Here is an 11,605-nt window from a genome sequence, read left to right as displayed (position 1 = left end):
CCACCATCTCATTTTCAGAAATCCTCATAATGATATACTTTGTAAGATATTGAGATAAAACTTTAGCTCATATCTTGCCCTATCTCACATATTTTGTCTATCATCTATGAATTCTTTTATGTCTTTCATATGAGATTCTTCCTATGTTTTATATGTGCTATATCCTGAGTTTACATAAAGAAATCGACATTGCAAATTTATTGGTATGGCATGTATAGAATTTTGACCTTTATTATCTTAGCTAATATAAACTCACATATATACTCAAATTCTTCAAAACAAGTATTTTACAATCTTAAATAAATTCTTAGTTAAAAATAAGTCTTCATTTGGATTCTATAAATTGCTATAATTCATAAGATTTGCTTCTATTAATTACTAATTTTCATTATTTTTTTGTCAAATGTCCATAGTGCATTGATTTTAAATTTGAGCTAATAATATTTTTAATTATCAATATACTTATTTCATATAATTTTTTTATCAGGTGATCCGTGAAATGCACGAGTTTTCTGTTTATGCTGAATATACGGCATATAATGTGTAAAAATCTTGGTTATTTTCAAAATTGTCACCGACTAGCTTCGGACGCAACAAACCAAAATATCGGTTCCGCCATGACCGATTTCTCCGCTTTCCATAAAATGCTAGGCGCAGGAGACGAGTAGGGCGCGTCTGTTCACCGCGAAACGCAGAGGACAATTCGGCCCACGATTCCCACGCCTCTGTTTTCGTTTTGGTGGCTTTATCCGCAAAGCGAGAGAGCGAGTCCCTTCTCCCTCTCCCATCTTCTTAAACGGAGCGAAAGGAAGGTCGGCAGCGAGCAGCCATGAAAGAAAACCAGGGCGCCGTGGTCCCGCCGACTTCCCCTCCTGCGAACCCGATCGAGCATCTGCAAGTCCGGTTCAAGGAACTAGAGACCGGCTTCAGGACGTGGCTCGCCAAGCAGCCTCTCCACGTGGAGGCCGCCGTCGTCACCGCCACCAGCGCCGCCCAGGGCGCCGCCATCGGCGGCCTCCTCGGCACCCTCACCCCGGACGCCGCCTCCACCTTCCCCACTCCCCCTCCCCAGGCCGCCGGCCTCGACGCCCAGGCCTTGACCTCCTTCAAGCAAGCCCAGGTTCCTTCTTTAAAACCCTATCCCTTCTTCTATGTTAAAATGGTTTTGGTCTTCTAGGTGATCATAGAATCCATTCTTTTTTAGACGCATACAGGGTTTTTTAGGTGTTCATCGTGTGTGTGATGGACTGTGCTGGACTTGTTGGTGTTTCTTTGCTATTTCTGCCGTTTATTCGATTCCTAGATGGATAAAATGTTAAAATCTTTCGCTTATGACTCTTTCTGCTACAAAATCAATATTCCGGTCTCTCATTTCGTTTTACCTTTTTTTCCCTTTTATGGTGAAATAAGGGGACATTTTTATTATTTGGCGGTTTTAGAATTCTTTTTCGTAGGCACTTTATTGGTGGTGCTTGTATGATGAAATTCTTTTAAGGGCTCCCTGCCGCTACTCCTTGATCAACTCCTGCACTCTCGTGGTTGAGATAGCATGGGTTTATCCAAGAAATCTAATAATCATTTCTTGGAAGCTATGTCGTTATGTTTCTTCAGAAGCATAACAAGATGGTTTGGAATATATGCAGAAATTACCATATGAATGAAGAAATAAAAGAGTTTACAGGGACAAATAAAATAGGATATAGAGACACAGATGGATAAGGAGAGGAATCTGCTTCTTGATGGAGGATTAGAAGTTGGCCATGAAGGGATCACCATTACAAATAGATTGATTAGAATTGCAAACATCGTTGCAACCAATATGGATGCTGGAGTTCATCAATGGTTCTTTTTTAGAAGACTATATTCATTTGATCATTGTTAAGACCCTGGGCAGTTTTCCATAAAACTTACGTGTGATTGTAAAGAAGAAAATAAACCAGAAATATACACCCTTAGACAGAAAAAAACTATGGCATGTAGAAAACAGATCTCCTGACAGGTAATTCTGGAGCGCCATATAAGCTGTTACTAACATTGTAGGGATCTCCTGCAAGGTTTGGACAATGTGCACAAATCAAAATGACATGGTAATAGGGTGCGTAAACTCTGCTTATTGGGTCAGAACAAATGTATTGATATAACATCTTCTATGAAGATGATATTATTCTCATTCATGTGTTTCTTCTTCCCTTACATTGCCGAATATCTACTTATGGCTGTACATAATGAGTTAAATTTATCTTCAACTGGTTTCTGAATGACCAATACATCATTCATTTACTATACCCTTCCCACCTTGGTACATAGCATCTCATCTAACACTAATGATCATCGACGGACATGCTACAAAACACACTAATATTATCTTTATATAAGAATTATAAGAATTACTTTATCAAATGAATTGCAGGCTTTTGCAGGTGGTCCCCTGGCACAAGCTCGCAACTTCGCAGTCATGACAGGTGTCAATGCTGGTATATCTTGTGTCATGAGAAGACTTAGAGGACTGGAGGATGTCCAAAATAGGTAAGATTGAACATTATCTCTTTTTGGTTTTTTAGTTCATTCACTTTGAGGTCTACAAGGCATTGTACTGAATAGGTAGTGAGAATCAGTTGGATAAGAAAGTTGAGAGTTTAAAGATTTGAAAGGTAGGATAAATAGATGATAGCTGTTCATGAAATGCCCAGGAAAGAATTATTATAGGAGATAATTATTCCGTTTTTAATTGGGCATTTTGCTTAAATGACCACTTTCATTTTTCAAATTTGCAGAATCAGCCATTTTTATTTCTTTTTGCATGATCAGCTGTTTTTTAAAGTCTCTAAATTGCCTTTGGTCCCATTAGCATGAACGATGCATCTAATAATCAAATTTTGCACTCTAAAATATGTGCATCTGTTAGTGAAAAAAATGAACCCTGTATATTTTAGTCCACATTTTCTGTATACAAATGAATGTGTTCACTGTTTAGTTTAAATGTGCACATAACACTTCCAAAGCTTGTAACAAAGATTGTCTACCTATTTATTTATGTGCACCAAATAGTTTAAATATATGCAACTAGCCATTTTAGATGTGAACAGCTTGTTAATCATACTTATCCTAACCATGTGCAGTAGTTCGTCTAACAATGTGCACAATGCAAAATGTTCACAAGTCTCTTTAAATATATTAATCACATAATAAGGGGCCAAGGGCAAATTGGTTAGAAAAACGAAGAACAAGCTGAATTTGAATAAAAAGAAAACTGGGCTGTTCCTGTAAATCTTAAAATGTGAGTGGTTATGCAAATTACCCTTTATAAATTGGTGGCTTCTATAGTATAGAGATTATCTTCGTTTTCAGTAGAGAGGATACAACTAACAACTCGAAATATCATTAGTAAACATATTAGCCCATTATACAATGAATATTGATATGATAAATATACCAAGAGTACAAAGTATTATCTCGTACCATCCTTCATCAAACTGGCTGATAATTCCTTATCACTCATAGAAAAGTTTTGGTCAGTTGCCAAACCTGTTTTGCACTGGTATAGCTAATCTTCATTAGTTAATTAAATATGTCAATGTGAGAAGAATTGCATCTTTATTGCTTCTATCTTTAAAAGAATTGGAAGGTACGTTTTAACTTGTTCATAAACTTATGATATTATGAGGTCATTTTTTATTCATTAGAATTCTGATACTTATAACCTAGGTCGTTAGCTATTACTTGACTTATGATGATTTTGTAATAACATACATTATTGTTATGCTTTGTTTATAAAGAAAGTTGACATTTGTTGGGAAGACATGAAAAGATAGATTTTTGATATTTTTAATATAAATATATTTATTTATTTACACATCATTTTTAATATATAGTTAATTATTGATTATTATAATTATTATGAGGTCATTTTTTATTCATTAGAATTCTAATACTTATAACCTAGGTTGTTAGCTATTACTTGACTTATGATGATTTTGTAATAACATTTTATAAAGAAAGTTGACATATGTTGGGAAGACATGAATAGATAGATTTTTGATATTTTAATATAAATACATTTATTTATTTACGCATCAATTTTTAATATATAGTTAATTATTGATTATTATAATTATTATGTGATAATGATGTCATGATTCATCTTTGATTAACTAAATGGTTCAATTGGTGACCCATAACCAGGTCATTTTTTCAGTTGGATCCACAACCTGGTTTTTAAAGATTGTCAAAGAATGGTTAGTGTAGAGAAATAAAGGGATATGGATGGAAGCTTTCTCTTGTTGATTGATAGTTATGTATGAATCTGCTTTGGCATATGCTTTGTTTATCGATTTTCTCTTCTAAGAAACCGGATCAAGCTGGTTATTTCCCAATCATAAGGTGAGGCAACATTGCATAGGAAGATAGGATCTGACTTCTTAGCCCCCCTCTAATCTATAAGTATGCTTTAGAGTTTTGTCATTAGGCATACTCACAAAAGTTAGTATTTGGCTTCGGGTACATAAAAGGTAACATGTGATTTATCATCTATATTTTGTAACTAAACCCTCATAAACAAACAATGTTGACAAGTTTTATCCATTAGCTTTATAAATTTTATTAGGGTTGTAAATGAATTGAATATGGATCGGATATCAGTATATCCACATTCTTGTCCATTTATATTTGGTGACGGATATGGATATTATTCATATGCAAGAATTCATATCTATATTTGTTTTAAATGGATATTGATACATATCAAATACCGAAAGTACGAATATAAATATGGATATATGTCAAGTAGTTAAACTTTGTGATCATAAAATCAAAGATACCACTGAATGGTAAACTAAGTTAGTAAAATGTTAATATGGTCATTTATTTCCTTTAAAATTTTATGAATATTATATAAGATTAAATAGGATTACAAATAAAACAAAATATTCGGATATGGATCGGATATTACAAACAAAACGGACATGGATATGGATATTAGTTGGATGCTCAAACGTATATTCATATTTGGACAGATTTGGATGTGATAACGGATCTGGATGGATATTATCCACACTTTTACCCATAAATTTTATAGAACTATAAAGTATGAAGTTATTGCGTGGGTGTATATAACTCGTTGGAGGCAAGTCACTAATGCTTTAACAAATCTTTCTCTAATGTCTGATGTTTAGATGCTAGAGTTATGTGATCTAAGATGTGGATTGGGTTGATTGGAAATAATTGGGCTAAAGAGGATTGCTGAAGCTTAATACCAAGGCATACTAGGTTATTTGACTTGTCAGTTTCTTGCCATAATGTCTTACACCTATTTTGGAAAATTTTGTTGTCCACTTTTTTGAAATGTCCGAGGGTGAGCTTTGGTGCAATGACAAGGTTGCTCCATTGTGACTTGAAGGTCATAAGTTTGAAATATTGAAACAATCTCTCCATACAGAGATAAGGTTGTGTACATCTGACCCTTCCTAGACTTTGCAATGATGGGATCCTTGTGCACCGAACCGCCTTTTTTAGTTCAGAATATTTGAGACTTTCTATAATATTATAATGAGAAGTCTTGGGGGCATCTACTCCTCAAGAGCAACTCCATGACTACCCTCCCCCCTTTTTTCAATGTGTTGGCAAGGCCCACAGAACTCTGCATACTTTTTTTTTTTTTACAGTTTTGTTAGTGCCTTTTATTTCCTTTTTTTTTGGATATATAAAATGGTTAGAGTAGACACAAGGTATATAAATGGTCTTTTCTTTACTGTCTTGGCCATCAAGGATGAAGCTGCTGGTAAAAACAAAGCTTGCAGACCCATACTAAGCCTATAAGGGGAAATAAAACTTATTCTTGCTAGGCAACCCAAGTTACTGGGCTCAACCTAGTACAAACATGTACAGCAAGGATAGAAACAAAAACAAAAAAAATGATGCCCTTGATGCAGGATGTTGACATTCAACACCCCGAGACGCTCCCCTAGGGTTGCCTTGCTCCTATTTGATTTGAGCTTCTTCAGCATCGAATTAACCACCATCAGCAAAGAAGTCTGTAGAAAGCCCACAAATCCATCATTGCCTGCCAAATTCCATGTCTCCAAGCTTGAACCTTATAGTGCCTCATGGCAAAATTGATTGAGACACGTACTCCGTGCCTCCTCGAATGTAGATCTGGAGTGCCACTTAGCCCATTGCTCCAAGGTTGCAAGGACATCATAATATACTCAGTGGAGAAAAGATTGTGGACCATCGGTCCTTGGGTGGAAGGAAGAAGCAGCCGGAGTTGCAGAAGATGATAACAATGTAGTGGAACTAAATCACGTTTATACAAGGCCAGATTGGCTTAAAAAGCCCAGCCATCAGCCTGGAAACGAGCCCAAGTAGTAGATTTCCTGGAGTCTCTCACTAAAAAAAATCGACTATCAGATGCACCTTATTGTTTTGTTTCCTAGAGTGACTCCATCACTTATTTTTTATTTTCTAAAAAAAAGAGAATATTTTTCCTGTCCATGTGCAGGACTACAGTTCATGCTAATGGTGCAGATAGCTTGCCAGCAATTTGATCACAAATTATATATATCACTCTAGGTGGAGGTTCTTTGACAATGCTGTAACTCTCTTATTATTAGTCATATAGAGTTCAAGTACCAAGATCAGTTTCCAAGATAAATTTTACATAAGTACTAATATATGATATAGTAATTGGATTGAAATTAGAGTGCTTTGATGAAAATACGAAAGAAAATAAGGGTATGCGAGTTCAGCGGGTCTAACTAATCAAGCTAGTGGTGTACTGTTACCAAGAAGCAAGAGGAGCATTTAATTTTGACAAAAAACCTTCAGGATGGAAGGCACCTTAATAGGAAACATGGGAATTTCTTATCATGCTATTATATATTGCGGTTGGTAAATCCAAAGAATGACCTGTATAGTCCCTAAATACATGTAGAATGCATTCTCAAATGTAAAAAGAAGGAAGGAAATGGGGGCTCTAACTTTCTTTTGATGATGGATTTCTTGAATCAAAATTCTATATTGCAGATAGAATTCATAGTTTGATTTTTTAGAATTGTAGTTATAGTAAAAAAGGACCGAAGAGCAAACAAATTTAATTTATTGGTTTGTCCATTCATTTGAAAATCCATGGTGAAACCAGATAAACTAGCTAGGTGGAATAAATGGCAACTTTCTCATAGAGTGTTATTTGATTGAAGTCTGCAAGGATGCAATAAATTTACTTGAGTTGATTTTGGAAATCTTGTTGCTGTTTCACCATTGAGCAGTGGTAGCAGGAGTCTCACTGCGGTAAGGGTATTGCATGATTCAGAACATATGCGGAATATATACAAGGTCTATAAAATTAACTATAGAAGTTGGTACAATGAAGATTGAAGATAAAGTAAATAATGAATTTTATATAGTACAATTTAAATCCATTCTACATGTTTATGGTGTTCTAATTCATCTAGTTGTCAGATCTGCTTCTTAAACTAGCTCCTCTTTCAGAATCAGTGTTCAGAAGTACTCAAACAAACATGCGTACATCACTCCAGAATGGTTTCAGACCTACTATATCTCCCGATTCCAGTGCTGAGACTTCTTTCTTACTAGTTATGGTGGTACCAATATCATCAAATGACTTAGTAACATCTATCTCAAAAAATTTATTATTCATCCTATCTCTGATTATCTTTTATACTTTAATAATCTATATGACAATATTGTCCAAACTCAATTTTCTAAATAGTCATTATTCAATAAAACTAATACTATTTTATAGAAAAACTCTGTTAGCTATAACTTTTCAAAAAACTTTTAGAGATTGCCGTTTTCTCAATATACATTTTTGTACTTGAATCTCCAATGACATTTGTCTTGCTTGAAGTAAGAATGAACTAGGAAGGTTGGATTTTGTAGAAAACTAAGAGCAGTTCACAAATGATAGAGTTTGTGAATGATACAGATATTAAAAAAATCAGAAGAAGATGGTGTAGGTCTTGTTATAATTGCAATATCATGCAGTTATAATAATGAACATGTATTAGCTGGTTGTTAATTTGGGTTAATGCAATTGTTGCAGCATGGTGGCAGCTTTTGGTTCTGGGGCAATGTTTTCATTGGTTAGTGGCATGGGAGGCCCAAACCAAGCTGCTAATGCGATCACATCAGGGTTATTCTTCGCACTTGTTCAAGGTGGCCTTTTTAAGGTATGCAAGCAAATGCATTTTCACCCTGATGACTGTTTTTTAGGATGATCTGTTATACCTTATTCTCATATCGGTGCAAATAAGATCTAGGTCATCTATGGGGACCACCAAATTGGAGAATCCACTTATTGTAAGGTTGCTGGTGGTGCCTTCATTGAGAAAAGATTGATCTGCAGGTTGTGAATTAATTTTTTTGATTCCAAAATTGGATGTCAGTTAGGTATAAGCTCAGCAGATTGGCTTTGGCATTCGGCTACATAGCATCCTTGAAGTACCTTATTTTAAATAATTATCAAGCATGCTATATACCTTCTGGCTTATGCTGGTTGCTTAACAATCAAGGAAACATGCGTGTTCTTTATGCACACTGACAATAACCATATCTATTGGAGTATTCTGCTGCCTTTTAGTGCAAGGTTTTGACTGAGTTAATAAGGAAGTTGTGTGCAATCACTGGGATTGGATTACAGGTGATATCTTAAATGTAAGTTCCTCCCTCATATCCTTTCATGTTTTGTTGGAATTGCAGCTGGGCCAAAAATTCTCGCAGCCACCCGCTGATGACATGTATTATTCCCAAGCTAGAAGTATGCTGGGAAACCTTGGACTTCAGAATTATGAGAAGAACTTCAAGAAAGGCCTTCTCACAGATAGCACTCTGCCTCTCCTTACAGATAGGCAAGTAAATATTCCAGCTCTCTTTCCATTATTATTCTATGAAATAATCATGCTACTCTCAGATTTTTCTTCTGTGTGCCAGTGCTCTTAGAGATGTCAATATCCCTCCTGGACCTAGGCTTCTCATTCTTGATCACATTCAGAGGTTCGGTGCGAAGTGTCTGTTGGTGGACTCCAAATTTTCTTGACATTTCTATTATTCATGCGACCACTCAACTCTTGATGCCTTTTGTTCTTGTACAGAGACCCTGAATTGAGGAAAGGAAGGCAGTGAAGCTGTTAACTGAATTCTACAGAGAAATCATAGGTGCTCTACATTGTTGGTCGCTGCTCTAGATGAGCATGTTTGCATTTCTTCTAGTCATTTTCTCAAATTGCCACTTGGAGATAAGCAGTAAACATCAAAGGTTTATCTTTGAGTTCTTCACACTTCACAATCAGCATTTTGTTTTAATATTTTGGTACTTTATAGTGAACATAGAGCCTAGAAAGCTTCTTTTTAGGACTACAGCTGTACTAGGCAAATTCTTCTATTGATGCATGTGCGTAATGTCTTGGGTTAGGCTCGGGCTGGCCTGAAGTAGGATTACTAACAGAAGATGCTCTGGGGTAATCTCCAAAATGGCTACTGTTATGAATAAAGGGAAGGGTCTTGCTCTTGTGGGTGTACAAATGGAAGTACAATATGCCTGTAGAGCAAAGGGAAACATGTCATGCCAATTATGATGGGTCTTCATCATTTCTTTTGAGAATGACCAGAGTGAAGTTAGTTGCTCGTCTTGCTCCTTTTGTCTAACAATGTGAGTTGCAGCAGACTTTTTATGGTTCTAAGAATTTCATAGTGAAGTCGCAACCTTTCTATTCACTAAACTTGCGCTCTTGTCAGCAATTATCTTGTCAGCAATTATCTTGAATCCAAAACCGACAGATGATATGCTACTTTTGAAAAATGAATAACCCTTAGTGGCTGCAATGCTAGTGTAGGATACTGCTTGTCTTTGTGTCTGTGAACTTTGCATTTGCCATTAGCTCTTCGCTTAGAAGACCAACAACTAAGCTCTGTTTGGAAGAGCTTTTTAAAGCTAGAAAGCACTTTCTGTTCCTTCAAAAGCACTTTTGGATAAAAAATGGTATTTATTAAAAATTTCGAAAAGTTGTTTTAACTTTTTCAAAAAGTTAAAAACAGCTTTTCGGAAAAAGCTTTATTTTGGAACTTTCCAAAAAGCTATTTTGAGCTTTGTCAGAAAGCTGTTTTTTAAATCAAATTATCCATAATAAAATATAACAATTACATATTTTGTTTCTTTATAAATCTAAAAATTTATTGGAGCTCTAATAAGGAGCTCTAGCCGTGGATGAGACTCTCTTTCATAAAAAAAAGGTATTCTTGTTTCCTATTATTATTTTATACCTTTATTATTGTATTATACTATAAATATAATATTATATTATATTATATCATAATACATTAATATGTTATGTTAAATAATTTAATATTATGTTATATTATGAAAAATTAATTTACACAAATAATTATAATATTTTATATATTTATTATTGTATTATACTATAAATATAATATTATATTACATTATATCATAATACATCAACATGTTATGTTAAATAATATAATATTATATTATATTATGAAAAATTAATATATGCCAATAATTATAATATTTTGTACCTTTATTATTGTATTATACTATAAATATAATATTAAATTGCATTATATCATAATACATTGATATGCTATGTTAAATAATTTAATATTTTATTAAATTATTATGGTATAGTATACAATGTTATATTACTATATTATAATAATATTATATTATATTATATTACAATAATATTATATTGTATTATATATTTATATATTAATATATATTATAATTTATTATGCTCTGTTATATAATCCAATGCAATGTTATTTATAGTAATTTTGTCATACAAGTGTACTTTCTCAATTTGTTTACTAAATACATGTTAAAGTGGCATGATATTTTAGAAATGTAGTTACCAAATAGCAAACAACTTTTTATAAAAGCTCTACTTCCAACAACTCTACCGTCAATAGCTCGCGCAAACAGGGTCTAAGTTGGATTGAATTATTTATTTTTTTTGGTTTTTTTTCATACCTCCTCTCTTGCTTGCAAGCAGGTGGAGTTTCAGTCAGGTTTGGGGTGAATTCGAGGTCCGAGCAATCCAACTGCCATAAGCCTCCGAGCCCAAAGTGGCCTCGATAACTGACGTTGGGAGGATCAAATTGAAGTAACGTGGGCATAGGGGGCCGGGCTCCCAGTAATGAAGCCTGAATTAATAATATCATCTCATGAGTCTTATGCTGCTTTGTGTTGTTTTCACTTGAACTCCCTGTGGCTCTCATTTTTGCCCGTCCCATTGCACGTGCTGCAATACTGATTACAGTTGAAGCACATCTTGTCCCGGTCAAAAAAGCTTCCTCTAGCATAAACAAGAGGGAATTGTAGACATTTAAAATCATAGAGAACAAAGTCAGTTGGTAGTAGCAAAACTGCATGAGAAACTGAACAACGGCTATTATTTTACAATGCGGTAAGGCTGAGATGTGGCCATCTGAAACATATGATTTATCATATATATCTGGTTGGGTCAGGTTTGGGTTTGGATTCGGTTCGGGTTGGGTTTAGGGCTAACCCTAGCCAAGCCCGACTAGGGATCAGGTGTTAATGTAGAGCCTAAGTTAAACCAAGAGTCAT

General features: G+C 34.7%; 1 protein-coding gene across 3 annotated transcripts; it reads left to right on the top strand.

Moving 5' to 3' along the window:
- Positions 1-667: 667 nt before the first annotated feature.
- LOC103705955 (chloroplastic import inner membrane translocase subunit HP30-2-like) lies at positions 668-9,734 on the top strand. Of its 3 annotated transcripts, none has more exons than XR_015971865.1 (6): positions 668-1,120; positions 2,411-2,526; positions 8,716-8,864; positions 8,947-9,009; positions 9,108-9,271; positions 9,428-9,734. XR_015971865.1 is itself a non-coding variant. In XM_008789870.4 (6 exons), exons 1-6 carry the CDS (start codon positions 830-832, stop codon positions 9,136-9,138), a joined length of 777 nt encoding a protein of 258 aa, XP_008788092.1. In that variant the 5' UTR covers positions 668-829; the 3' UTR covers positions 9,139-9,734. The 3 variants fall into 3 exon arrangements, 2 of the variants coding, with proteins under 2 accessions (XP_008788092.1, XP_008788093.1); XM_008789870.4 differs by adding an exon at positions 8,060-8,186 and having other exon boundaries at positions 9,108-9,734; XM_008789871.4 differs by having other exon boundaries at positions 9,108-9,734.
- The last annotated feature ends 1,871 nt before the right edge of the window (positions 9,735-11,605 follow it).

The sequence above is a fragment of the Phoenix dactylifera genome, chromosome 12 (assembly GCF_051530095.1).
Source record: "Phoenix dactylifera cultivar Ajwa chromosome 12, Ajwa_hap1_PhDact_Kaust_v1.1, whole genome shotgun sequence".
NCBI lineage: Eukaryota > Viridiplantae > Streptophyta > Magnoliopsida > Arecales > Arecaceae > Phoenix > Phoenix dactylifera.
Note: the sequence above shows the minus strand (reverse complement) of the source record. Positions and strands in the feature narration are given on the sequence as shown.

Bases quoted from the DNA above. Each gene is read 5' to 3' on its own strand.
- LOC103705955 (XM_008789870.4), top strand. From the start codon at position 830: ATGAAAGAAAACCAGGGCGCCGTGGTCCCGCCGACTTCCCCTCCTGCG. The intron at 8,187-8,715 runs GTATGCAAGCAA...TTGGAATTGCAG, and splicing joins TTCAAGGTGGCCTTTTTAAG to CTGGGCCAAAAATTCTCGCA. The intron at 9,010-9,107 runs GTTCGGTGCGAA...GTTCTTGTACAG, and splicing joins ATTCTTGATCACATTCAGAG to AGACCCTGAATTGAGGAAAG.